Source organism: Equus caballus, chromosome 19 (genome assembly GCF_041296265.1).
Source record: "Equus caballus isolate H_3958 breed thoroughbred chromosome 19, TB-T2T, whole genome shotgun sequence".
Taxonomy (NCBI): domain Eukaryota; kingdom Metazoa; phylum Chordata; class Mammalia; order Perissodactyla; family Equidae; genus Equus; species Equus caballus.
The window spans coordinates 40,636,283-40,664,185 of NC_091702.1; the positions used below are offsets into that span (position 1 = coordinate 40,636,283).

At 36.2% G+C, this 27,903-nt stretch overlaps 1 protein-coding gene across 4 annotated transcripts in view; it reads left to right on the top strand.

Moving 5' to 3' along the window:
* Positions 1 to 27,903, top strand: part of OPA1 (OPA1 mitochondrial dynamin like GTPase) — an 84,802-nt gene that overhangs the window by 20,121 nt on the left and 36,778 nt on the right. For 2 of the 4 annotated variants that reach the window (XM_001500454.7, XM_003363363.5), the window contains 16 exons: positions 78 to 188; positions 4,986 to 5,039; positions 8,053 to 8,157; positions 9,854 to 9,940; positions 10,844 to 10,957; positions 14,349 to 14,429; positions 14,555 to 14,629; positions 14,939 to 15,010; positions 15,094 to 15,193; positions 15,535 to 15,665; positions 18,368 to 18,440; positions 18,534 to 18,606; positions 19,616 to 19,731; positions 20,617 to 20,681; positions 21,705 to 21,781; positions 26,903 to 27,068. In XM_001500454.7, the coding sequence (XP_001500504.2) occupies positions 78 to 188; positions 4,986 to 5,039; positions 8,053 to 8,157; positions 9,854 to 9,940; positions 10,844 to 10,957; positions 14,349 to 14,429; positions 14,555 to 14,629; positions 14,939 to 15,010; positions 15,094 to 15,193; positions 15,535 to 15,665; positions 18,368 to 18,440; positions 18,534 to 18,606; positions 19,616 to 19,731; positions 20,617 to 20,681; positions 21,705 to 21,781; positions 26,903 to 27,068 (1,500 nt within the window). The remainder of the gene's footprint in view (positions 1 to 77; positions 189 to 4,985; positions 5,040 to 8,052; positions 8,158 to 9,853; positions 9,941 to 10,843; positions 10,958 to 14,348; positions 14,430 to 14,554; positions 14,630 to 14,938; positions 15,011 to 15,093; positions 15,194 to 15,534; positions 15,666 to 18,367; positions 18,441 to 18,533; positions 18,607 to 19,615; positions 19,732 to 20,616; positions 20,682 to 21,704; positions 21,782 to 26,902; positions 27,069 to 27,903) is intronic. The other 2 variants (XM_005601892.4, XM_005601891.4) reach the window with 1 other exon arrangement.

Genomic DNA, 27,903 nt, shown 5'->3' on the forward strand with positions numbered 1-27,903 from the left:
TCCTTGCTTGTGCCCTTTGGTTTAACATTGTTCTCCTCCCCAATTTTCCTCTTCTCCTCATTGTAAACTCATGGCAGGGTCTGCTTGGTGAGCTCATTCTCTTACAACAGCAAATTCAAGAGCATGAAGAGGAAGCACGCAGAGCCGCTGGCCAATATAGCACGAGCTATGCCCAACAGAAGCGCAAGGTGATGGATGGTTTAAGGGGGCTACTGATTGTTCACACTAATCAGCCATTTCTACCAGATCATGTCACCTTAATCCATTCATGGACTCCAATTATGAGAAATTACTTTTGACAAGTAAAAATATGAAAGATACATAATACAAATATGTAACTTTCTGGGAATGGATAAACAAACCCAAAATATTAAACATAGGAATTTATCTTCTGAAAATTAGATTATCTGCAAGGGCCCATGGATTTCTGTTTAGAGAAGAATTGTGAATTGCAGGTTACTTGATCCAGTTATTGAATCATCCTGAGTTTGTAGCCAACTTGTCAATTTGTTTGTTCTCCAAGTTTTCATTTCTAAAATGAAAAAGATTACTGTGGTTGACCATGTTAAGTTATTTAAAGAATGACATTTATTTGTTTTAGCTGGGATCGATCAGAAGAGGATGTTCTTATTTCTTATAGAAGAAAACTATTTTGATTTAACTTTAGAGCAAAGTCATTCTTATACACTTTGATAAATTCATTGCATGAAGTTTTTCCACATTCATCAATAAAGTCAACACAAGTAAATTTTCACTGTGGACTGCTGAAAGATTGAACATTGGAAAGTTGCTATTACTCTGGTTGCTAAAGAACAGATTCTAATGAAAGTCAGCATAAATCTCTATAAATATTTGCTTATAGGTGCAATCAATCAAGTTCTTAAAAATATGCTTTTGGCTGTTAGGTGATCCCACAGTGTAGATCCCAAGGTTAGTGTTCTAAAGAGACTTTTTGAGTCAAAATGAAATGAATGTAATGATTTTAAAGTTATACTCTGAGATCTTGAAATCAGCTAGTTATGTTACGTAAATTAGATCAGAAAAGTTTTAAAGTTATGTACAAATATTACTCAGGATGAAAGATTCAGTCATATAATTAGCTTCCTGTAGGTTCTGATATTGAACTTAACCAATATTACAGATAATGATTTAGTGCAGTAATTCTGCTGGCTAACCTTATCTCATTTGGTGGTGGTGAATACTTGAGTACTCATTTATTTTTTCAGTGTCATTTCCTGGCTTTTCTCAATTCCATGGCTGTGGAATCAACTCCTGTATATTGTTTAGCTTTCAGTGAATGAATAATATAGGCAGAAATAGAAAATAAGTTATTTTCCTACTTGGTTAAATTAAAGTAGATTTGTTAAACCAAGGAAGAACTTATTTTAAATGGTGCTCTAGCGTTCTCTGTCCTGTGTGCTGTGGCGAGTACCATTTAAATATTCCAACAAATCGGATGCTTAGGCTGAGCCATCTGTTCCTTAGCTTTGTTACAGAAAGAAGGGGAAGGAGCTACTGTGTTCTGATGTGTTAGTTAGAAGTATGAATATAGCTCTAGTTACAAGTTTTTCCTAAGTGTTTTTGCATAATGGTAAAATAATTTGAAATAAGTCCCATAGATCTGCCATTAAAAGATTCTAAGATGTGGTTTAAGATTATCGGTATGCTCTTGAATCAAATGGTTTAAGGGATATTAATAGTGAATACTGGTCAATTTCTACATTGCCAAAGGTTAATGTTCATTTGAGGCTTGCTTTACTAACCTTTTTTCAGGCTTAGAGATATCATTCATATTTCTAATATTTATTGGATTATCCATATAACCCTTTTATTCCTCCCTTTCCCCTAATGACTCACAGGACTGTATCTCCTTCCCTTTGGTTTATTAAGGCATACTTAATGGAGCACCAAAAAGGGCTTATTCCTGCCCACTTTGGAGTTACCTTGTGCAAAAGTAAATGGGATTTTAAAAACAATTTTTGCTCTTCTATAACAATATCATTCCCCGTACTATCCTGATGGATAGTTTCTTGCTATTTCTTAGCCCCTTCTCTCCCTGTAGTCAGTACACAGCTAAGTTATCAGCCCTTCACTGTCATAAGGATCAAAATCCTAATTCATGAGATTTTTATCATTCCAGGCATTTGAGTACCTGAGGTACAAAACCACAGCTACTTTTTGTTCCTTTTTAATCATTCTTTCTCCCTTACCCTCTTGAAAATATTAAGAATTCTTCATTTTTTATATCTTGCTAGTAGCAGCTAATAAATTTTCCCTGTATCTTCTGAGCAAAGGAGCTCATGCAAGCGACAGTAGATTAAAACTGCCAGTGGTAGTTTTGCCTCCCAGGAATACGTACACATACATAGAAATTTTTACCAGTCTTATATATATATATATATATATATATATATATATATAGGTATTTCAGAATGGCCACAGTGCCTTAGTAGGAAAAAATACTTAAAATTTTAAAATCAGGCTTGGTTTTGTGAGGAGCTAGTAAAGGTTTTTCTCTTTCAGCTTTAGCTTGTTTCTGCGGAGGATTCCGCTCTTTCTCCATCAGTTTCACAGCTGTGGAATTGTAGAAAAGCTCTGGTTTCAAGGCCATTGATACCCATTTCTGTCAGGGTGAGTTTTAAGTTAATTTCATTATGCAAACTGAATAAATTAAACTACAGGACAAGAACTTATTCTTGTCATAAGTAGCTGAATTTTACCAGTAAAGTACATCAAAATAAAATATTCCCAAATTGCTAGTTAAGACCTTGTATGTGACAGATTAAAAACAGCATGTTCTTTTCTCTTAAGAAAATGTCAAAGTATCTTCTCATTAATCTTCAATATTTATTTTGTAAACCTTAAGGTTTTCATCTTGTTTCCTAGAAAATATTAGATCTAATTCTTGACTCCATTACCTATCTTTTAATACAATATTAATTTTGATGTTCCATTAAACTAGCTGATAGGAAGTATATTGGTAAAACTATGCATGAGTTATTCCTAACAATCATCCCAGAAGGACAAATGATAAATCTAAATACTCATAAAAATCTTAACAGTCATGATTACTAAATACTAATATTAGCATAAAGGTTGTAGTTCTAATAAACTTATATTATTCTAATAACCTTACATTATTATTTTAACTTTTTATATACCCTTTTTATTTACCAAATTACTATGTTAATCTTTTATAGCCTTTGGCTTATAGTAAACATTCTAACTGTTTTGTGTGATTGTATTAGTTTCTTAATTATTGCCCCAAATTTAAAGTAATGTTGAATTTTCTATTGTAATTTAAGATATACGCACAAAATCGTTAAATATTCACGTTCAAAACTAAAACAGTTTATACTAATACTATTTATACAATTCATACTAATTTAGCTGCCATTGGATGAATATTTAATGGAACAGAGTAAATCAAAGTACCTTTTAAAATGAATTAGGAATTTAATCTGCATAACAGAGTTTTTATGACCACATTATTACAGTATGATGACATGCCATATGATCAAAATATGGACTTATTTGTTTCTTCATTAGCCTTCAGATTTTGTTGTTTGGGTTGTGGGCTCCTTCCCAACTTGCTTGTTTTCTCAATTTTAGGAGACTATTAATAATTCTTGTCCATTTTTCAGAAACACATAGTCAAATGAAAAAAGCTTCTATCTACAAGTCTGCTTGCTATGTGGAATGAGAAAACAGTAAAACAAAACTTCTTTTATATTATCTTTTTTATAATTACTATGTCATATTTGGAGATTTTTAGGCATAGGCTTTTAAGGGAAAAAAATATGTACCTCTTGTTTCCAGCAAGCATTGTCATTTTTGTTTAAAATAAATTTGAGGAAATTTTTGAGAAAGTATTTGGAAGTAGGAATTAAAATCTCAAAATAACTTTTTATTGCATGGATAAGACTTATTAATATCTACCTCAATAAGCAAATCATTTAAAATTTTTTCATATATATTTGCTATCATGATAATCTTGATTTCTTAAATAGCCAATGAATGAAGATGAACAAAGATTTACATGAATTTTAACTTGATTTTTGTCTCTGTGAAATAAATTCATGTTTACAAATTTTGATTGTCAGAAATTAGACAATTATTTTGAAAGACTGAGGATGACAACTTCGGCACCTCACGCAAGAGTCAAGTTAATGTGGATTTGTCATAAATGACATCATTGTATTACATATTTAGAATTGTATTGTGACTACTTTAAAGCCTGTTATACAGTAAAGTTCTTTGTTGTTTTTGGATATTTTAGAACTGTTAGCATTAGTAACAATTTGAAGTAGTTTCCACAATACCTGTGGATTTTATCCTACTTTTATCTTATGTTCAAATCAATTTTAGTTGCTTTATTTGACTTCATTGATACTGATGCATTCTCTGTATTATGGGTTAGCCAATCTTGCGCTGGAACTGAATTTAAAAACAAGTATCTGGCTCCACTTAAAGCTCTGAAAATGCAAGTTGTTCTTTGCATTTATTAAACACTTCCCTGCTTCAAAGAGTAGAAATGGACAATATTTTCTTTAAAGATACTCTATGACCAGTGAGCTTTTTCACTAGCTGTAAATGATAACATGTCTGACTCCCCAAAACACAGTTCTTAGGGATATCAGTGCTTTATTTCTCCAAGCATCCAAGTGCCTGTGCTTGAGTACAAACCAGCCTATGAAGAATACAGTCACCAGATGTTTGATCTCTTAGTTTTCTAACAAATCATTTGTAAGAAATGACTAGAATGGTAACAGGGAAATGATTGCTTTTTAAGTAATATAAAATTTTGATGTGCTATTTTTATTGATGAATACAGATTTTTTTACTTTCTTAAATAATTATTTTATTTAAAATTTGTTTTGATTACTATGTATATAAAGCCAGTAATTTTTACTCTTAAAAATACTTTTTAGAAAATTTAACATTCTATGTAAACCAAATAAAATTAATTTATTTTAAATATTTAGGTGTCAGACAAAGAGAAAATTGACCAACTTCAAGAAGAACTTCTGCATACTCAGGTAATTCTGATGAGTAAAAAAACCCAGAGACTTTTTCTTATACTTTCATGTAAGTTTGGTGATGTGAAACTAGTTTTTTAACAAAGCAAAATTTGGAATGGTTTAGTGATAGAACCTTATTATCAATAGATGCAAAAAATGGAAAGGCTAATTGAGAAATAAGGAATAAGGAAGGAACTTGATAAGTGTGGTTAACTCATTTATGTGTAGAAACCTATTTTTGAGTGAACCTTGTGATTCTAATTTTAAGGAAAAATACCACAGAAAAAAAAATGGGGAAAAGTGGCTTGTCCTTCTGTAAACCTGTGCCTGCATTTTTACACTGAGTAGGCTAAGAGATTTAAGTATCACTTAAAGAAATTGGAGTTGAGTCTACCCGCAGGAACTTTTCTCTTTGCTTCTCTAAAGCCCAAAACCAATCAGATAATAACTTCTAAAAGTATTATTGACACTACTGTGAAAAGCTATTCTCTCACAGTTGATGATGAAATTATCATTATTTTAAAGACCTATTGTTCTGTGCAATGTAACAGGTAGGTAACATTCTAGTGTAAAATTGCCTTGTCACCCACTCAGTCATTAGTTATTCTGTATAGATAACAATGATACGCAGTAATTAAGAAGTTATTTTTTTTTTAAGTTAAAAAGACATTATCTTGGGTCTCTCTTCTTAGGGAGAAAAAATACAAGGGACAATCTAGATGAAGTTAAACAACTAGTATATTTTGGGTCAGAGGTTTCCTTAATATCTGTGTGTTGATTCTCATAGCTGGCTATATGTTAGAATCGCCTGTGCTCTGGGCAGCACCACATATATTTTTAAGACTTCCCAGCCAGGTGATTCCGGTCTGCAGCCAGAGTTTAAGAACCACTGATCTCAAAGTGTGGTCTCTGGAGCAGGAGCATCAGTATCCTTTGGGAACTTGTTAGAAATGCAAATTATTGGCCTATTCCAGACCCACTGAATCAGAAACTCTGGGAGTAGAACTCACAAATCGTTGTTTTTAAAAGCCCTCAAGTGATTCTGCTGCATCCCTAAGTTTGAGAATTACTGGTCTAGAGCTCTGGAGGATGGCCCAGTAGCCCATCTGTGCAAGATGGCTATAGATTGGCACCTGTACCAAAGAAAGTTTCCATCCCCAGAAAATGTAGACCCCATAGTTACAAAGAAATGAGCCATTGGAAATCCTGCCACCCTTATATATCCATTGTTATCAACCCTTCAACTTTTGCAGTTGCAGTTGTTAACTACTGGGCGTTAACACAAACACTGTATGGAGAATTGATATAATAAACTATGGGGTTATCTATATCAGTGATGTCCGATAGAAATATAATGCAAGCCACATGTGATATTGTAAATTTTTACATTAAAAATGGGAAAAAGAAGGCCGGGCCGGTGACGTACTGGTCAAGTTCATGCACTCCACTTTGGTGGCCTGGACTCCACAGGTTTGGATCCCCAGCACGGACCTAGCACTGCTCCTCAAGCCACGGTGTGGCAACATCCCATGTAAAATAGAGGAAGATAGGTACAGATGTTAGCTCAGGGCCAATCTTCCTCACCAACAAAAAGAGGGGGGGAGGAAGAATTAGGTGGAATTGATTTTAGTACTATATTTTGTTTAACCCAATAGATCCCAAATAGTATTATTTCAACATGTAATTAGTATGGAAAAATATTCATGAGATGTTATATTTATTTACTGAATCATAGACATATGTGTGTATTTTACAGTTAACAGCACATCTTGATTCAGACTATCCCTGTTTCAAGTGCTCCATAGCAACATGTGGCTAGTGGCTGCCATATTAGACAGCAAGGATCTCATTCTTAGATACTACCAGACTTGTGTTGTATATACTATTACTACATATAAATGAATGAGTTATATGTTTGTAGTAGAATCAGGCCTACAGTTCTCCCTGTCTCATACTATATGGTTCATCTACATAATGTTTTTGTTTAATTTGGCTTAAGTTGAACATTCTCTGAAGATAGAACTATGATTCCCTGTTATTTACTTTGTTCTTGGAAAATTACAACAACCTAAAAAATTTTCTAAGAAATATTTTCTGTTGTTAAAGGCATGATATTATAAATTGGACATAAACATTCTGCTGGTTGTAGGAAGGAGTAATTCTTGATAGTTTTCTGAACATTGTTAATGTTTAGAGAAGAAATCATAGTGTAAAAACTGAGAAGGCCAATTAGCAAAGGACAAAATTTATTTGAGAAGAAATGTGTGTAGCCAAGCCTCTACTTTCACAAAAACGGCCTGTCTAAGCGTGTTAGTCTTCTTTAAGTGCTTTTCTATCAATATGTCAAAAATTAATGTGTAGTCTCTGGCCACGGAAACTTACCAAAACTTGGAAATTTAAGCCTTTGACTCAGACTTACATTCCAAACTCTGATTTTGGTCAGGCTACGAAGCCTTCCTAACTGGAGGTTCCTAATCGTACAGCCTTGGCCTCCGGGGATGCCTTAGGGACTAATGCGGGTGAAACCCTTAGTAAAGAGCCTGTCATGCGATACATGCTTGGGTACTGCTAGCTAGTATTATTTTATAACATAGCGTTTTAATCAAAACAGTAAATAACGTGGGGAATGGGAAGAATTTGAATTTTTGTCAAATGTCCCTGAAACGAAGGTTTAAAATTTTGATATGATAGAAAATATTACTTCATAGGGTGTACTTAAGAACTTGCTTCTTTAAATTCTTACGTTACGTTTTTGGTATTTTAAATAATTTAATGTCTTCAATGTAAACAATGAAGAATTTTCCAAAAATGCCAATTTATAGTAGAAAACTATAATGAATTTCACCATTTGTATGAGATAATATTCATAATTTATTCTGTCCTCTCAACATTTTCATAGGAACTGTTTAAATGAAATAATTCATTTTAAGTTAGTCGAGACATACAACTTTTGGAAAACTGTAATTTAGACTTAATAAGTGTTATTTATTAACCTTTTTCTTAACATAGTTATGTGTATTATTTGTTGCAGTTAAAGTACCAGAGAATCTTGGAACGGTTAGAAAAGGAGAACAAAGAATTGAGAAAATTAGTGTTGCAGAAAGATGATAAAGGCATCCATCATAGAAAGCTTAAGGTACTTTAAGTTTATCGTAATTTGGTAATTCTCAGAACTTTGCCACTTTACATTGTGCATTCATCAATACCAATTTTTAAGGAACTGTAAAATGTTCTGTCATCCTTCTCTTTCTAACCTGATTTCTTTGGGAGATAGGGAGATCTCTTCCTATGTTAAACATTTCACAAATTGTAGTCTCCAAACATTTGTTTTATACTATGCCCATAAAATCTTTATACTTATAAGAGTCATTTCTCGTGAATCAGTTTATTTTTCTGAAATACCTAGTTTATCTTTAGGCTTATTTAATTTCTATGGCTATAAAATCAGAATTGTGAATTGATAGACATTTAGATATGACTTATCATCACTGCCTTACTTGTATTTCTATTGAATGGTTAGGCTACTTTTTCAAAGAGTGAACATTTTCTTCTGGACGATTCCTTAGGCATTTAAAGAATTTTTGAAAAAGCATATGCTGGTATTGTTATCAGCACATTGGTAATTAACCATTATCAGTAAATTAAATCTTACTATCCCCCCCACACTAAACCAAGCTGTATGTGCTAAATTAAATTGAAGTCATCCTTTTAACTTAAATCTCATATAGGTAAACAGAATTTATGTCTAGTAAAACTGCACTAAGTCATGGCACATCCATTCTGTAGCCAAGGTCCAAAGAAATATAGTTCTAGTTTAACCAACATGTGTTAGTAGTTCTGACTCTAAATCATGACTGCGTAAGACAAATGAATAGTATGGCTTTGTTTACAAGTCACACATGTCAGCTGAGAAAAGTCATGTCCAAGTGTTTATGTATGTTGAGAGTTGACCTCAGAAACAGTATTTTCTCTCATAAAATAAAATGGTAATGAAAATTTGAAAAGTTTTTTGTTTGTTTTTAGGTGGATGGGACACAGTTGCTTTGCATTTAATTATTTCTAGGTGTTAAGAGATGAAAGGAATCATAGGCTCTCATTTTGTTCCTACCTCGCATTAAAACTTATCTTTAGTAATTAATGCTTCATAGTAGCCTCTTTTCCCAGGCCTGTTTATTTGTTCCTTTATTCATCAAATATGTACTTGAAGCTTGTTGTGTACGAGGCACCATGTTCAATCCTGATTCTACTGAGAGAAAGAATACAGGATATCTGCCCCTGATGCTCACGTTATAGTCTGCCCAGTTGTCAGAGCACGCTTAATCATTATTAGGGACGTGGCAGCCTTTTTGGTGATTCTTTATCTACTTTTATCCTTTCTTCAGTCTGTCTCCCTTTCCTTTTCTCTTTTTCTTCCCTCTCTCTGACACACACACAGAAAACTTGGTAGAGGTCAAGTTCCTTTCACTTGGTCACCTGATCCCTTGTTTGGCCTTTTTGGTGTTAGTGGTTTTCCTTTGTTGGGCATGTAATGTTAGCTCTTCAGTATTAAATAATAACTTCCCTCTTTGACCAATTCATTAGAAGGTTAGGAAATCCTGAATTAATGTACTTTAGTAAATCGATATATTTCTAAATTAGATCAATTAGATAAGAAGAAATGGAATTTTATTCTTACTGTTTTACTTTTTACTATAATAATGTATTTGTATAATTAAAAAAATAGTGATTATAGAAAAACATTTTGAATTTATCAGCCTTTTTTCTCTTGATGCATCTGTGGTATTTTTTTTTTAAATGTTTTCACTGTTTTGTTAATTTTTTAAATTTTATAGAAATCTTTGATTGACATGTATTCTGAAGTTCTTGATGTTCTGTCTGATTATGATGCCAGTTATAATACTCAAGATCATCTGCCAAGGGTAAGTGAAAAATTAATACCCAGTGAACTTGCCCATTAGCAAAATAAACACTAGGTTCTGAAAAAATTAAATGTGTTATTATACACATACACACAAGTATATACACAATAGATGTGGATAATGACATAGTAGATTTTGCTATATAACGTTTATTCATGTGTTCTGAGTGATGTCTTAGCATTGAATGTTGTTTGACTGTATTTATGTGTAATGAAGGAAGGCTATCAGATATTTGGCATTATGTATTCATAATATTCGTGATATTAAAATATCTGAACAGTGGATTAAGTTAGGCACATGAGTGACATTTAACCTCATAGTATTGAAAATGTCTTTGTAAAGAGTAGACTAGCAATGGAAATGATTTGTGGAACATTAATGATCTGATTTTAGAAATAGTGGTTTAAATTAGCACAAGTGGTTTTTTTTCCTTTTATTTTTTGGAGAAGATTAGCCTTGAACTAACATCTGCCGCCAATCCTCCTCTTTTTGCTGAGGAAAACGGGCCCTGAACTAACATCTGTGCACATCTTCCTCTGCTTTATATGTGGGATGCCTGCCACAGCATGGCTTGCCAAGCGTTGCTGGGATCCAAACCAGCAAACCCCGGGCGGCCGAAGCGGAACACACAAACCTAACTGCTGTGCCACTGGACCGGCCCTAAATTAGCACAAATTTTAAATAAAAATTTGGCTATGAACATTGGATCCAATTAATGTTTTGTTGTTTATGTTTTCCATGTGTATACCTGTATCAATTGTTTTTTTATAGATGATATTTTAAAATATATTTTTTTAACTTGGTGTTTTGAAAGACTAAAAAATCTCAGAGCAGCATCCCAAATCTATTTAAATTTAATTTAGTATCGAAGTTAAGAATAAATGTTGTTTGTTTTGTGGTAAGGTGGTTGTGGTTGGAGATCAGAGTGCTGGAAAAACTAGTGTGTTGGAAATGATTGCCCAAGCACGGATATTCCCACGAGGATCTGGGGAGATGATGACGCGTTCTCCAGTGAAGGTGAGAAAATGGGTCATCCGAATGAAGCTCCTCAGGCGAGTAATCGCTTCAGGGAGCTTTGATCATTGTGTTGAAATAAAGAATTTTAACTAGAGAAAGAACTGATATATAGCATTTGCAGTGATTTCTATTGTAGAAATCAGTGGGAGGTACAGCCAGGAGGCCAGTGTAACAGGAGCTGAGTACGGAGGGGAGAGCAGTGGGAGGGGAGGGCAGAGGTGCAGTGGGAGGCCTTGCTGTACTGAGCTGTCATTAGGCCTTGGGATTTTGTTCTGAATAAGATAAATGAGAGGCCGAATGAGAGAATGAGAATATTGGAAGTGGAGCCAGTAAATATAAATCATCTCTAGGTTTATTGTAAAAAAAGAGTAGAGAAATGCGTCAGTAGCAGTTGTAATATATTGGGACAAGGGAAGGTTTTTAAAGATACTTATATGCTGATTGTAATGGTCTAGTTGAGAAAAAAAAATGATGATGCGAGAGGGAGGGGACAGTTGCAAGATCAAAGTCATTGAGGCGGCAGAGGCTGGGAGTCATTGAACAAGCTGTCTGTCTTTAGAAGCACTGACGATTCAGGCATCGTCACAGGAAGAAAGTCTGTGGCTAGAGTCTTTCAACAAATATTTATTGAGTGCTTAATACATGCCGCAGTGTTCTGGGCAGTGTGTTGGTAAACAAAACAAAGATCCTTGCCATAATGGAGGATATATTCTAGTAGAGGGAGACGGACAATAAATAATAAACATAATAAATAACCAATTTACATAGTATATTAGGAGGTGGTATGTGTTATGCAAATAAGAAAAGGGAATGGGGGTGCCAGGGTTTTGGTAGACTGCATCGAGAAGGTGACATTTGAACAAAGACTTGCAGACAGTGAGGGAGAGGATCGTGTGGATATCATGTAACAGAGTGTTCTGTCAGGGAGTCAGCGCAAGGCCCTGAGGTGGTTAGGTGGCTCTCGCGGTCGAGGCCAGTGTGGCTAGAGCAGAGTGAAGAGTAGTAGTGATGAGGTCAGGGATGGTGGAGGGCAAGGGGAAGCAGGTCATTAGGGGCTCGTAGATCATTGTGTAGGCTTTGGTTTTTATTTTGAATAGATGGGGAGCCACTGTGGGGTTTTGGGCAGAGTAACAACATTGCTTTTTAAAAGGCTTGCTCTGGCCGCTGTGTTGAAAACAGATGCAGGCAAGATGGGTAGAACCAGAGAGACCAGGTGGGGGACGATTGAAGGGTCCAGGTGACAGTTGCGCCAGGGAAGTTGTGGTGAAAGTGATAAGAAATGGTTGGATTATGATCTGTTCTGAAAGAGGAATCAATGGGATTTCTTGATAGATTTGATGTGGAATGAGAGAGAGAGAGAGAGAGAGAGAGAGAGAGAGTCAGTCATCGGGATGCTCTGAGGTTTTTGGCCTGAATGAATTAAAGGCTGTGGTTGACATGGAGAAGTCTGGAGCTAGGTAGGTTTGGGGAAGAAGATCAGGAGTTTTGGACTTGCCTGAGGGATGTTAACAAATAAGCACTTGGATATACAAGTTTGGAGAGAGGTCTGGGCTAGAGACATAAATTGAGTCATAATCAAGTCTCTAAAGGTAGTATTTAAAGCCATGATCTTAAAAGAGGGAGTGACTAGTGACAGAGAAAACACAGGATGAAGGATTGCTTCCCCGGCACTCCCAGCGTTAAGAGGCTCAGGGAAGAGGAAACAACAAGAGCTTGTGAAGGAGCAACCAGTGCGAGAGGAGGGAGCCAGAACAGTATCCTGGGAGCCAGGTGAAGAAAACATCCAGGAGGAAGGGGCAGCTGAGGTCGACTGCTGCTGCCAGGTCACGGAAGATGAAGACTGAGAATGGTGGCTGAATTTACCACTGGAGGCGAGGAAGTAAGCTATGTGGAAGCTTCCTTCTGATTGCTTCCACTCCTCAGTGAAATAAGAAGCTAGATCATCAGCTGTTAAGTAAAGAGAGGGGAGAAGATATTGAAGCTTGAAGCAGGAGGGAAAGTGTGGAGTTTTTTCTAGGCAAATGGTGACTCCAGGAAGGAGTTGATGAGGGAATTTGAGAAATTAGGATTACTGAGTTGTGCTGAAGTCCCCATTAAGGTCTCTGGACGTAAATTTAAAGGGCAGCTGTATGGTTGTGGATTTTTTTTCTTTTGTGTTCAGCTGGTGGGTATAGGTATAGAGTATTTGGAGAATTGGGAAATTGAAATCACCAAGAATGGAGGCCCGAATAGTGGTAGAAAGTGAGACTCTGAGGCTGAGGCTAAAATTGTCAAGACATGAAGTTTGTTTATAAGTATAGCAAAGGGGTATTGGGCAGTCCAATGTGACTCATGCAGAGCACTGTTTTGGATCTGACTGTGAATTCAACCATGTTGTGTGAAGCTAGTTTCTTTTTAATTTCTCTGTGGTATTGGGTGAATGTACCACACTTTATAGATCCATTTTACTTTTTTTTGGTGAGGAGGACTGGCCCTGAGCTAACATCTGTTGCCAATCTTCCTCTTTTTGCTTGAGGAAGACTGTCGCTGAGCTAATGTCTGTGCCACTTTTCCTCTATTTTTTTTCTTTCTTTCTTTTTTTTGTGAGGAAGATTTGCCCTTAGCTAACATCCATTGCCAATCTTCCTCCTTTTTTTTTTTCTCTTGAGGAAGATTAGCCCTGAGCCAGCTTCTGTGCCAGTCTTCCTCTACTTTATATGTGAGATGCCTCCACAGCATGGTTGATGAGTGGAGTGAGTCCTCACCTGGCATCCAGACCTGTGAACTCGGGCCCCCAAAGCAGAGTTCATGAAAGTTCAACCACTTGGCCACAAGGCCGACCCCTTATCTTCCTCTGTTTTATGTGGGATGTCTCCACAGCGTAGCTTGACCAGCCATGCCCAGGATCCAAACCTGCGAACCCGGGGCCACCAAGGCAGAGTACACGAACCTAACCACTATGTCACCGGGCTGGCCTGATCCATTTTACTATTGCCGGGCATTTGGGATACTTCTAATTTAGGGAGGGGAAAAACCCGCTTACACCTCATATCAAGTGCTATAATCAGTTGTAAAAACATTGTAAACCTACCTTTTTACTTTGTTACCAGCACCCTAATTGTAGTGGCTCTGGGTGATGTTGTATTTCAGGAAGGAGTGTTAACTTTCTTCTGGCAGGAGGGTAGAGCATGGACAGATTTCCTTGCAACAGACAAGGCTGGTCTCTTCCCAGTTCGCATTACTCCCCTGGTATTTATCTGTGTTGACAGCCCCCAGGGATGCTGCTGATGTGTAGTGTGAAGGAACACCTGGATTTGTGCAATGTGGTGGCGCTGTCTAGACCATGTAAGTGCTAGGGGAATTCATATGAATTGTAAATGCATTATTAATCTCAATGTTCTGTTAATTTCAGGTGACTCTGAGTGAAGGTCCTCACCATGTGGCCTTGTTTAAAGATAGTTCTCGGGAGTTTGATCTCACCAAAGAGGAAGATGTAAGTAGAATTCATAGGAGGTTCATGTGTGTAACTTTACAACCTGTGAAAGCTTATAAAAGACAATTAAATGGAATGTTTTTAACTGAAGATTTTCTTAGGATTTTGTTGTTTTGCATTAATAGCTTGCAGCATTGAGACATGAAATAGAACTCCGAATGAGGAAAAATGTGAAAGAGGGCTGTACTGTCAGCCCTGAGGTAAGCGTTGCAATTCATTTCAACAGTGTTTTATGAAAATCCAATGTTTACACTTTGAAATAAAGCATGATACTGGCGTTGATGTTTAGATTGCAGCTGTTCCATACGTATGTAGTTGTTTTTTTAATATTCCAAATGATATATCACTTTTTGGGTAATTTTCTAGAATAATTACTTTTAGAGTCAGAAAAAGAATAACATTTTTCTGAGTACTGTATCTGGATGCTTGAGATATAGAATTTTCAGAATATCAGCAAAAAATTCCTAACAAACTGCCCCACGATATTAATTTTTTTTTTTTCTGAGTAGACCATATCCTTAAATGTAAAAGGCCCTGGACTACAGAGAATGGTGCTTGTTGACTTACCAGGTGTGATTAATGTAAGTGTACACAAAATAGGTATTTTATCATATTCCTATTGTGGAAAACATTTATAATGACATTTAAAACCTTTTTCTTCAAGACTGTGACATCAGGCATGGCACCTGACACCAAGGAGACTATTTTCAGTATCAGCAAAGCTTATATGCAGAATCCTAATGCCATCATACTATGTATTCAAGGTAAGTCTTATCACAAGATTTTCATTGCACTGATATGCTTCCTTTAACAACCCAAGCCTTGCTCTAAATATACACATCACATAAACATACAGGATAAATATGTTTTACTCCCTCCTCTTACTTGTGCATTTTATTAGTAAATAGAATTGAAGTTGGGAATATTTTTGTAAATTTCACTGTAGGCATCATAGAAATTTTTATTGGCTAGAATTTCTTTTTATAACTAAAATAAATGTGTTAAAATTTTTCTTACTATAATGTGGACACAAGGCTGTAGCTTGTAGATGTTTTCAAAATCCATTTTGCGATTATTACACTGTCACTTTTCATTTTGTTTTCAGATGGATCTGTGGATGCTGAACGTAGCATTGTTACAGATTTGGTCAGTCAAATGGATCCTCATGGAAGAAGGACGATATTTGTTTTGACCAAAGTAGACCTGGCAGAGAAGAATGTGACTAGCCCAAGCAGGGTGAGGGCAAGTTCTTTACTGTGAGAGAACAGTCTTTGTGTAAGCTCCAGCTGCGACCGCGACTGGTTGGTTAAAAAAACTCTTTATGGAATACTCTACTTGATCAGAGGTGGTAATGGAATAAAACAAAGTATTGGAAAGTTATAGTAAATTACTTAAGTGCAATTTTGAGGTATAAATAAAATTCCATAATGATAGTTTCAGTCATGTGCCACATAATGATGTTTCAGTCAGCGATGGATTATGTATCCGATGGTGGTCCCATTAGATTAGTACCATATATCCTAGGTGTGTAGTAGGCTATACCATCTAGGTTTGTGTAAGTACACTCTATGATGTTTGCACAATGGCAAAATTACCTAACAAATCATTTCTCAGAATGTATCGCCATTGTTAAACAGCACGTAACTGTAGTTCACTTTGGAAATACTTAAATTGCTAATGTTGCTTACTCTAATTTAATTTTAAAAATTTTGTATAGTGATAATCAGTTATGAACTTCATTTGTGGTGTTTCTTTTTTTAAATTATTTTTAGTTGATTTTCATAAATTAGTGTAAAACTAGTGACAGTGTAGATTCCTCTTGGACCTTATGTATATGCTATTTTTCTTTTTTCAGATGAACATTACCTTTCTTAACTGACTGAAGACTGTATAGCAGATATTTATAGTAGAGAAGGCATTGAATTGGGTCTCGGGCCTCAGCATTCTTAGCTATGCTCCCCCACCAACTAGCTGTTGGGCAGATCTTGTTTTCTTTTCACATCCAGTCAGTGCACAATCCAACCTGTTAGTCTAGTTGATCTCTAGGGTGCTTTCCTTTCTGAAATTGTATGACTTCTACGTATGGTGTTCAGTGTCTCACCCCACCCCCCCTTCCTGTAACAAGGGAAGAGCTTTATTTCAAGGAGACATTGTGTGTAAGTCTTAGTAGAGTGCAAATCTTGATTTAGGGCATGCTCATTACTCAATTATAAAGGCATAAAGTAGTGGTTAACAGGACAGAGTCTGTAGCCAGATTGGTTTCAGATCCCAGCTCTGCCATTTGCTAGCTGTGAAACCTTGGGTAAGTTAGCTTTTTCAGTGCTTAAGGCTTCCTCTCTGTTGGAAATAAAGATATTCATGCTACTGTCTCATAGGTTGTAAAGGTTTAATGAGTTAAAGGTTTAATGAGTTTGTTTTAAAGTGATTGACATAGTGTTTGGCAAAAAAAGGGTTATATAAGTGCTGGCCGTCATCTGTTATTATAATATTTTTATCCCCATAGAACAACAACTTCAGACTAAGGCCCATCCCTCGTACTACTGCTTACATTTCTCTCCTTCCACCTGAAACTTTCTGGGACTGTGCCTCTGTGTCAGGGGTTCCCAAGACGGACCACCCCTAGGTTCACTGATTCTCTAGAAGGACTCGACTCAGCACATAGTCATACTTACACCAAAGATTTGTTAAAGTGATAGGATAGAAAGCAATATCACAAAGGGAAAATGTACAAGAGGTGATGTCTGGAGGAAACCAGGCTCAAGTTTCCAAGAGTCCCCTCCGAGTAGGGTCACACCGATGTGCTTACTGCCCCCAGCAACAGGTTGCTCGTTGGAGACTCAGCACCTGAGCTTTTTATTGGGGGTGCTCATGTAGGCACCCTCAAGTACAAAAATTCCAGACGCCCAAAGGAAAGCAGATGTTCAGCATAAACCACATTGCTTGCACAATGAACCACTGTATTTAGGGAAATTTTTATATCAATGTAGGGAATTGTTTACCAGTTAAATTCCCAGATGCCAGCCAAGGACAAGCAGGCCTTTCTAAGGACAGCAGTGTTGGGCCTGCTGTGTTAACTCTCTTCCTCACAGCCTCCGTGACCTCCTCTGTGCCTTATTTTTAATGGTAAAGCCCACTGTGGCAGTATTGGTCCTGATATGCAGAATGGGAGAAGTGAGGTAGATGCAAATTTCTGTGCCTCTTTCCCATCTCTCTTCATTCCTTTCGTTTCTTAGGGTTGTAACTTGCTGTAGAGGACGGATTCTTACCTCAATATTAATCTGAATGGGCTTCTGGGAGTGGGAACTCTTTTACTTTGTGTGTGGATGATGGATCTCTCCGCAAATCTGCAGTTTTCTGGAGATAGAGTCCATAGTTTTTATTACATTTAGGAAAGAATTTTTGACCCTAAAAGAATTGAGAGCCAAAGGATCCAAATATTTAAAAAAAAAAAAAAAGTAATAAAAAGAGGCAGTCTAACTTGGTTAGAATTTAGGTATTTAAAGAAGAATATGGGGAAATAATAATAGTAGCTACCATTTATTGAGTGCTCTGCATGCCTGGCACACTGTGTTAAGTATCCTATCTTATATAATCTTCTCAGCAATCGTTTTGAAAAAGTTAAGTAACTTACTTAAGGCCACTTAGCTAGTAGGTGGCAGAGCAGGATTCGTACTAAGCCCAGACTCCAAAACACTGTGCATCATTCCAAGTTTTAATTTTGGTACTTTTGTTTTAATAATACTTTTTTTAGTATGGTAAAATTAAATGTATTTATTTTTTCCTCAAATAACAATTGAAGTACATTTTAAGCTTTTGTACAGATTTATATATTTAATTTACATGTTTAGCATTAAATTTGCTTTTTAAATAGTATATTTTGCTTTAAAAAATTATATAAACCTACATCTCACATTTGTTTTTCCCACTTTAAAAAATAGATTCAGCAGATAATTGAAGGAAAACTCTTCCCAATGAAAGCTCTAGGTTATTTTGCTGTTGTAACAGGAAAAGGTATGCAAAGATGGATTATTATAGTTTCAGTTTTTGTTGTTTTCAGCTATTAAAGATTAATTTTCTTAGAACTTTACCATCCTCTTTCCCTAGGAAACAGCTCTGAAAGCATTGAAGCTATAAGAGAATATGAAGAAGAATTTTTTCAGAATTCAAAACTCCTAAAGTAGGTATCTTGTTTAACTATTTCAAGATTTTATAGCTTAAATTGTTTTCACTTAAAAGTTTTTTAGCCATTAGTTTAACATTGAATTTCCAGAATTTTCCCCAAATAGTGGTCTGCATCTAATAAGCAAGTCCTCAAGCTACTCTGACAGAATTGGGAGCACTTTATCACGTGGTACAATACAGGCTGGCATAATGAACCGCCTCCTGGGATGTGGGCACAGAACACCACCACCGGCACCTCTGCAGTTTCACATAAAGTGATTTTTAAAAATCAATATGTGTGGGGCTGGCCCCGTGGCCGAGTGGTTAAGTTCGCGCGCTCCGCTGCAGGCGGCCCAGTGTTTCGTTGGTTCGAATCCTGGGCGCGGACATGGCACTGCTCATCAGACCACGCTGAGGCAGCGTCCCACATGCCACAACTAGAAGGACCCACAACGAAGAATATACAACTATGTACCGGGGGGCTTTGGGGAGAAAAAGGAAATAATAAAAATCTTTAAAAAAAAAAAAAAAAAAATCAATATGTGTACACATTTCTCTTACAGTATTAGGGAAAGTTGGAGTGGGGAGTGGGGATGTCAAAGGGGTATCCCTAAGTAGACATTGACAGAAATTGACAGAAAATAAGATACTGGCAGAAAACCAAATAGAATTGCTGAAAGGCAACTGAGTTATATTAAAATTTTATATGTAGAGAGTCTCTTGAAATGGAACAGTTTAAGCTTACCCCCTCACTATGTTTAAATAAAATTAAAACTTCAGTTTCTCAGTCACACTAGCCACACATTTCAAGGGCTCAATAACCTTGTGTAGCTAGTAACTACCATATGGAATAACTCAGGTACAGAATATTTTCTTCATCACAGAAAGTTTTATCAGACAACGCTGGTGTAAAATGTCTAAGTGGCTATTCTCATATTGTCATAATAAGCACATTCTCAAACTTACTGATAGTATTGCCCTTTTTCCCATTTTAATATACTTTAGCTCTTATTATTTTTTAATAGGACAAGCATGCTAAAGGCACACCAGGTGACTACAAGAAATTTAAGCCTTGCTGTGTCGGACTGCTTTTGGAAAATGGTACGAGAGTCAGTTGAACAACAGGCCGATAGTTTCAAAGGTAAGTTGGGTTTTTAAAATAAGTAAACAAACTTAGCATTTCTTTTAGCTGGCAGCCTTAGGCATCCATCAGATTCTTTACTCCCTTTCTTTAACAGCTGCTTTTTAGTTCATTTACTATTAGATAATATGCAGAAAATGGGGAGAACATAAATCTTCACTTGTACAACGACAGGATTTTCCCTTTCTGGGGAAACATTGCTGGGAGCACACTGCAGAGTTTAAACGGATTAGGACCTTTGTAGTAGTGTTTGGGAGAAAGAGGTTTGTAAACTGTAGAGAAGTCAGATGCCCTGTTTTTGTGGGGAAGAGAGGAAATGTGTTGGAAAGCAGAGCAGCCTGTGTTCCAGCTACACTGTACTAGTTCCTGAATCCCACACTTTCCTGCTCCACGGCTTTGCTTCCATAGTTTCATTTGATGAGAATATACCCGCCTTCCCTTTTCCCACTTGGAAAGCCTACCTGTTTATCCCATTTGGTTCCTCAGCACCCTTGTCAGTATTATTATTATTCCTGTTTTACAGAAGAGGAAACTGAGGCACAGAGTAACTTACCTAAGTAATGCACCCAGCATCACACAGGAATAGATAATAGACCCAGGATTTGAATTTTGGTGGTAGGACTCCAGAGTCCGTGCTCTTAGCAGCTGTACTAAACTGCTTCAGCTGTGTGTTTTGTGGATTGAAAATGGAGGAACTAGAGTCAAGGAGATAAATTTGGAAACGATTGCAGTAATGAGATTCTGAGATGTCGAGACCCCAGAGTATTCAGGAGTCGTAGCTGCACACTCAGAAATTAACTTAATACAGAAGATGTGCAAGATGGCTTTGACCACTGCATCTGGAAAGAAAGAGAATCCTCAAACTTGAATATGTTTCTTCCTCAGCAACACGTTTTAACCTTGAAACTGAGTGGAAGAATAACTATCCTCGCCTGCGAGAACTTGACCGGGTAATATTTGTGTACTTCATGATTTTGTGTAGATCTGATGTAATATTGTGTTCTAACAAAATTGGTTGATGAGCAAAATCTGGTGAGCTAGATTGCTTGGGTTTTGACCATGATTACTAATTTAGAGCTGCAAGAATTCATTTCCAGGAGCAGTTCTCTCTTCTACAATAATTTAAATTACTTATTACATAATACTAAACAGTAAGTAGGGATCATAGGATGTCACAACAAGGTTAAAAAAATGTTTTCTGAGCCAGCCCTGATGGCGTAGCAGTTAGTTTGGCACACTCTGCTTCAGCGACCCAGGTTTGGTTCCCAGGCATGGAACCCACACCACTCACCCGTCAGCCAATTTTGGCAGTGGCTCACATAGAAGAACTAGAAGGGCTTACAAATAGAGTATAGAACTACGTATGGGGGCTGTGGGGAGGAAAAGAAAAAAAAGAAGATTGGCAACAGATGTTAGCTCAGGGTGACTCTTTCATGGCAAAAACACACACAAACTGACAAAAAATTGTTTTCTGAGAAGGTGAAAAATATTCTTTCAAGGTCTTATAGAATTAATGTATTTTATCTAATGTAAACTTTTAAAAATTATACATCAACTTTTTTAATTTTCAGCATTTACCATGGAGAAATGTACTGATTTAGTGGGACTTAAAATGCCATCAGTTATAAAACAGCATCAGGTTACTAGTACACTAAATTAATATGTGCTGATACTTTCACATAACATTTGTTATGTGAAAAACTTATCTGAACAAATGTTAATGTGGAAAGCTGCATTCAGAATTGAGTGGATAAGGTAGACATATATCAGTTTCTCTGTCCTTATCTGAATATTGGCATTCCTAAAAGAAAGACTAGAAGAGAAGAGCATTATTTGCTGCTCATGCATGCTTCAAACCCAAGGTCAGCCCACTAGCCTGTCAGAGGCCTTCCTTTTAATTATCTTTGAAAATCATGGCAGGGCAAATTGACTATCTTATGAGAATCTTACTTATTTCTATCTATATTGTCTAGAATGAACTATTTGAAAAAGCTAAAAATGAAATCCTCGATGAAGTTATCAGTCTGAGCCAGGTTACACCAAAACATTGGTGAGTATTTGACCTTTTCCCAGAGACTTTACTGTAGGAATTATAATGAAATACTCAAATTTAGATTGATAAAGCAGTGATTTATGGTAGCCTTGGCTCATCCCCCAAAACACTTAGTAAATAGGCAAGAACATAAACGTACATGCCGTTTGCTAAATCTAACCACTATTCTAGACTAACCTATTAAGTATTTAAGTACAATAAATTGTATATTTATTAAGTATCTTTCAGAAAAGATGTTCTGAAAGATAGCTTTCTTCATGCTCTTTTAAAATCTTGATTTGTCTTAGGCTTTTCTTTATCATATACTTAATAAATACATAATTTTGATTTCTGTAAAATTGGGCAAAAGTTTCATCAAATTGTGCTTTAGATAAATATTAAACAGTCCATCAGAACTGATTGCTCTTATTGGATTAATCATGAACTATAGAGAAAATTGGTTTGTAAAGCACGAAGAGTGTATATTTTCTAGTTCTCATTTCTGAGTAAGAACACAGTTGATGTTTTTTATATTTGCCTAGTATGTTTTGCACAAATTACATTTCAAATTGAATCCTAATTGAGATTTTTTTTAAATAGCAAGTATATGCATCCTTTTGAAAAATGCTCATGCAAATCTCTTTCAAGGCAAGCTATCACCTTTAATTTATGTTTTATGTAAATTTTGGCACCCTTAAATTTGTTGGAATGGGGCACTGTAACCAAAATAGGTTCTGTGTACCTCAAGCAAACTCTGTATAAATAGCCTTGAAATTTCTGCAGTCATATTTTAATTAACAAATTCCTTGTGCATAAATTATCTTTCTAATAAAGCCTGTAGTATTTTTAAGAATTTATTATTCTTGGAGCAGAACTATCCTTACTGCCATTCTTCATAAATATTTTCTGTACTTCTTCTGTTTGGTCAGTTGAAGATGATCAAAACTGAGCCTGGACGGTAGTGTCCAGACCTGAAGTTTGCACTCAGCATTGCTAGTTTCCCCATTTGGTGCCCTTTCTTCCTCAGTGGTAAACCCTGTTTTCTCTTCAAGTAGTCAAAATATGCCTATTTTTAATCTCCTCTCCTTATCCAAAAAAGAATTCTGATTTTATCTATACTTGTTGGCTGATTAATCAGATATATATAAAACACAACTTGTTATGTTTGCTATTATTTGTATTTTAAGCCAGTTCTGGGGCTTTTTGAAGTTGCACAAGATAGATCATGTAGAAATGCACACACACACATACACAAAAGGAATATACTACTACTTGCCTTCCTAGGTTGTATGAAGATAATGTATACACAAAGTGATTTGTAAACTATAATAACTAGGAATGCTATTTATGGGAGGAAAATGTAGTGCCTCTATAAATTTCTGGCATCATCAAATGGAATGGTTAGTTTTGTTTGGACAGAACAAGTCTGATATCAGAGTAAACCTGTGCTAAAGTGAGCCTTGAAGATAAATTTAATTTATTTAACACAAGGTGGCTGAAGGGCATTGTGAAGGGACAAGACTTCTGTCTTGCCAGCTTGCCTATTGGGAAGGCAAGGCAGAGAACTAGGACATCTGGCTGCTAGAGATTTATTCTGTGAGCGGCTGGATCAGATGATTCTGTATCTTCTCATCAACTTCTTTTTTTCAAGCTCTATGGCTTAACACAAACATAGATCAAAATAGCAGGGCCTAATCTTAACTCTTCAGGCCATATTGAATTCAGCTGCATTGTAGCCAAAACATTTTATTTTTGTGATATAGTTGATGTTGTCTTAGGTAGTATCTTTTTGCTGCATATGCCTTATGTCATATTTTAGGATCTATGCCTAAGACATTTATACGTATTTAAGTCACAGGACTGTGTAATTTATATTTGGCTATCTGGAAGCAGTGTTACAAGCATTTTGTGTCCTAATGTGATAGTTTATTTACTTATAGACATTCTACTATACTTTAACGGTATTTTCAGAAAGTTATTGGGGATTTAGATTTGACATATGATGCATTATAGTGAGAAATAGGCTCTCAACGTTTTCACACAATATACCTGATCATTAGGAATCAATCACGTTAAGCAGGAGATATTGATATATCATTAACATTATGTGACCATGATTATAGGTATGTCTTTTTTTCATATGTTGTTTAGAAGGATGGCTGGCTGGATTTATAGAAATATACTTTTTAAAAAAATGATACCATGGCTTGCATTCAATTTTTGGCGAAAAATATTAAGTTTATTTTGTTGACGTTAAAAGAATGAAAAGAAAATGGGAATGCACAGTTGAGTCCCCTAACTCAGATTAGAGGAATCAAAAAGATTTCTGACACATAATCTGAGATCTAAAGGGTGAATAGGTGTTAGGTAAAGGCAAGGAGAGGAATATTGCAGAGTCCAGGAGGTGAGAGTGTGAAAGGTGACACAGGTCACTGAAGGCGGTTACCTGTGGCTTTAGCACAGGAAGAGGCAAGAGGCAGGAGATACAACAGTAAATGAAAGCAAAATACAGATTATTAAGAACCTTACAAGCCGTGTTCAGAAGCATGGAATTTATCCCATGAGCAGTGAGGGCCATTGAACAGGTTTAGGTCAGCTTTGCATTTTAGAAAGCTCTTTGTAGTAGGGAAAATGGACTACAGGTGGAGAAAACTGTGAGCAAGGAGACAGTTGGCTGTTGAAATATTCTAGATTAGAGGTGATGGCAGCTTGAACTTGAATAGTGATTGTGCAGATGGAGAAGAGGAGATATTTTTGAGTTGAGAGGTTACCTAGAAGGTATAATTGACAGGATTTAGTGATTGGATGTGTAAGTAATGGAGAAGACAAGTCGATTAAACAGTGAGTACATTTATGTCCATAAGTACATTGCTAGGAATCTATGGAAATGAAGATATGTTTGACAAAGATGAACACACTAGAGTCTTCACCACAGTTTTGTGTGTAAGTGTAAAAAAATTGAAAATTTACGTTTCCTATTTGGAATTACATAATATTTGATTTATCTATAGAGTGGATTGCTGTGCAGCCATTGGAAACATAGGATGTTGACATGGAATACGATGTACAATATACTTTAAGTTTCAAAAAAGTATAAAACAGTATGTGTAATATCCACTTTTGTAAACACACAAATATTTATGTAGGCTTTAAATTTTCTTGATAAATTGAGCAGTGAATAGTCATAATCTACTGAAGGAGGAATTATGGAGGACTTCTTACTTTTTCTGGATTGGTTAAAATTATTAAATGGAGCATATCTTCTGCTTTAAAAGAAGAAATTTCCATTTTGAAACAATTTTTAATTAAAATGGAGTATAAGTAAAGTTCCTGGAGATAAAGAGGGTAATAAATAGAACTATAATGTTAATCGTATTTTGTATATTTGTGGTTTTTATCCCCGGATAATAGCAAAATTTAGGATAGAGAGGAAGTCTACAGTCACAAAGAACGTATGCTGGGGAATTGGTCTGTGTAAGTAAGTGTAGCAGTTGGTAAAACCAGGTGGAGTGGCCTCACAGTACAGGTGTCTTTCCATGAGAGTTGACGACTAGTGGTCCAGAAGAGAGATTGTGGGGTGAAGGGAACACAGCTTCCATTTTCTGACTCTACAGCATATTCACCTAATGAGCAGCTTCCAGTCAGCAGAATTTGAGGACAATCACTGTGTGTAAGGGAGAGCCAGGAAAGGTTTGAAGATACAAGGAACAGGGAAAGAATAAGAATATAAAATGGTTTGTTTGCTACGGCACAGGGTATTGGGGGCACAATAAAAATTATTGTGAGGGAGGGGAGCAGGGGGAGTCTGGACAGAGGACAGCAGCTTGGTGATGAAATGGCAGGTGAGGCTCGGTAAGGATAGGTTTGGGAAGCAGCAGGCTTCTTTGAGAAAGTTACTGCAGGCCTGTCAGGATGTGGTGGTCTGGGATTTTGTTATGGTCGTCTTAAAAGGGTGCCTGGGCTGTAGATTCCTCGCCCACAGACTCCTAGGAAGAGATAACAGACCATGTCTGTTCTGAGGCAGGAACAGCGAAAAGCTCTGGTGGTCAGAGGCTGGATCCTAGTCTTCTGTTCATGTTTCAGAAATCTTGAGTTTGTGTTCAGAATTGTATCTGAATAGGAGGCCCTGACAAGCTTCTTTTCTTCCAACTTGCTCCTAAAATTCTCCCATTATCTGTCATTAATGTCATGACTAAATTGACTCGGTCCTTCTGCTCCTCAGTGGTATATCCTTTTCTTATACTCTTTCTTTTGTTTTCTGGTTGTAACCGAAAAAACACCTGAAAGTTAGCAAGGAGAACCCAGCAGCTAAGCTCACTGACTCAGTGGGCTTAATGTTACACTACTGTTGAGTGAGTGATCACGCATGCGTAGTCTTAGACAGGAGGAGGTGTTGACCTCCTCACCCAGGAAAAGCACAGCTTGGCTTTTAGACGTCAGGGAGGTTTCTGCTACTATGAGCTTTGTGACTGATTCTGGAGGGTTGAGGTTACTCTTAAGACTGACCGCTGGATAAGCAGAGTGTTTTTGTATATTGTAGTATTATATTACAGTAGAAATTAGTTTGGGAGAAGCCAAATAAATATTTTCTTGAGATTTCAATTTTTTTTCTTGATTGAAATAGTTGCCTTTTTCTTATTTAGAGAGCTGTGTTCTTGAAAGATGTGTTTTAAGGCAGAATTTTCAACTTGATTATGCATCTTTTATATTGTTACCTTAGTCATGAAGTGTTGAACAATTTCTCTAGGAATATCCTGTAACATCTCTTTGCTTTGTGCTATGGTCTGATAAATTGTTAAAATTTTACCAAGAAGTTTTCAGTCTTGAGCTCCACTTCACAGTCAACACGTACAAAGTATGTATTACTTTAGGCAAATAAGCACATGAAAAGATGCATAGAATTATTAATCATTAGGAAAATGCAAATCAAAACCACAATGAGATACCACTATAAACCTATTAGAATGACTCAAATTAAAATGACTACACCAAGTGTTAGCAAGGTGTGATGCACAGGTGTGCACATAGGTCAGAGCTTTAAATATGTGCAGTTTATTGTAAATTAATGATACTTCAATAAAGCTATTTTTAAAAACTTAATATTAGTGATCTTGAAACTTTTTTTTTTTTTAATTTTAGGGAGGAAATCCTTCAGCAGTCTTTGTGGGAAAGAGTATCAACTCATGTGATTGAAAACATCTATCTTCCAGCTGCACAGACCATGAATTCAGGGACTTTTAATACTACCGTGGATATCAAGCTTAAACAGTGGACTGATAAACAGCTTCCAAATAAAGCAGTAGAGGTTAGGATATAATTTAATTAAATGGGTAAGAAGCATTATCTGAAGGGAGTAGGAGCTGTGAATTTTAGGTTTTATTCCCATCACAGTGACTGTCTTTCTTTTTGGTCCTTATTCTCCATTTATTCTTTATTCCTCATCTCTGTGTTGGGATTAACCTTAATGCTGCTATCAATTACTACTTTTATAGAAATTTACTAATTGGTATGGTGTTGGTCTGACGGTATTGGTTCTTCTTCCAAAGATAGCGTTTAAAAAAACAAGCAAAATTTGCTTGAATGTGAAATATTTTTAGCTTCTTGTGTGGACAGAGATTCCATAAAGACAATGTTTGATGGATGAAACATTTACCGATTTTCTGCAGGGCTCGACTATACTTAAATAATCATTCCTTAGTTAGGATCCTGCCAGAGGTTAGACTAGGAATTATAAGAAAGTACCCTAAAGTTTGCATTTCTGTTACCCATGTATCTTGGCTCTACCCCTTAGTAGCTGTGTGATCCTGGGGCTAGTTGCTTAACCTTTCTGTTTCATCATCTATGAAATAGGGTGATAATGTTGGCTACCTCACAGGTTGTTATAAGGAGTAAATGAGTTAATGTATGTAAAATACTTAGACAGTGGTCCTGGTCCATGGTAACTGCTCCGTAAATGCCAGCTGCTTTTATGATAATGATGATCATTATCGTCATCCAAGTTGATTTGCCATGTATATTACTTTCAAGGATGATTGTTCTAGCTAAGAGTCAATGTATTCTGTGCTTCTGTGTGAAGGTGCTCACAAAATTAAAATCAATGTTAAAAATAACTTTGTTTTTCATACCTACCTTAGAAACAA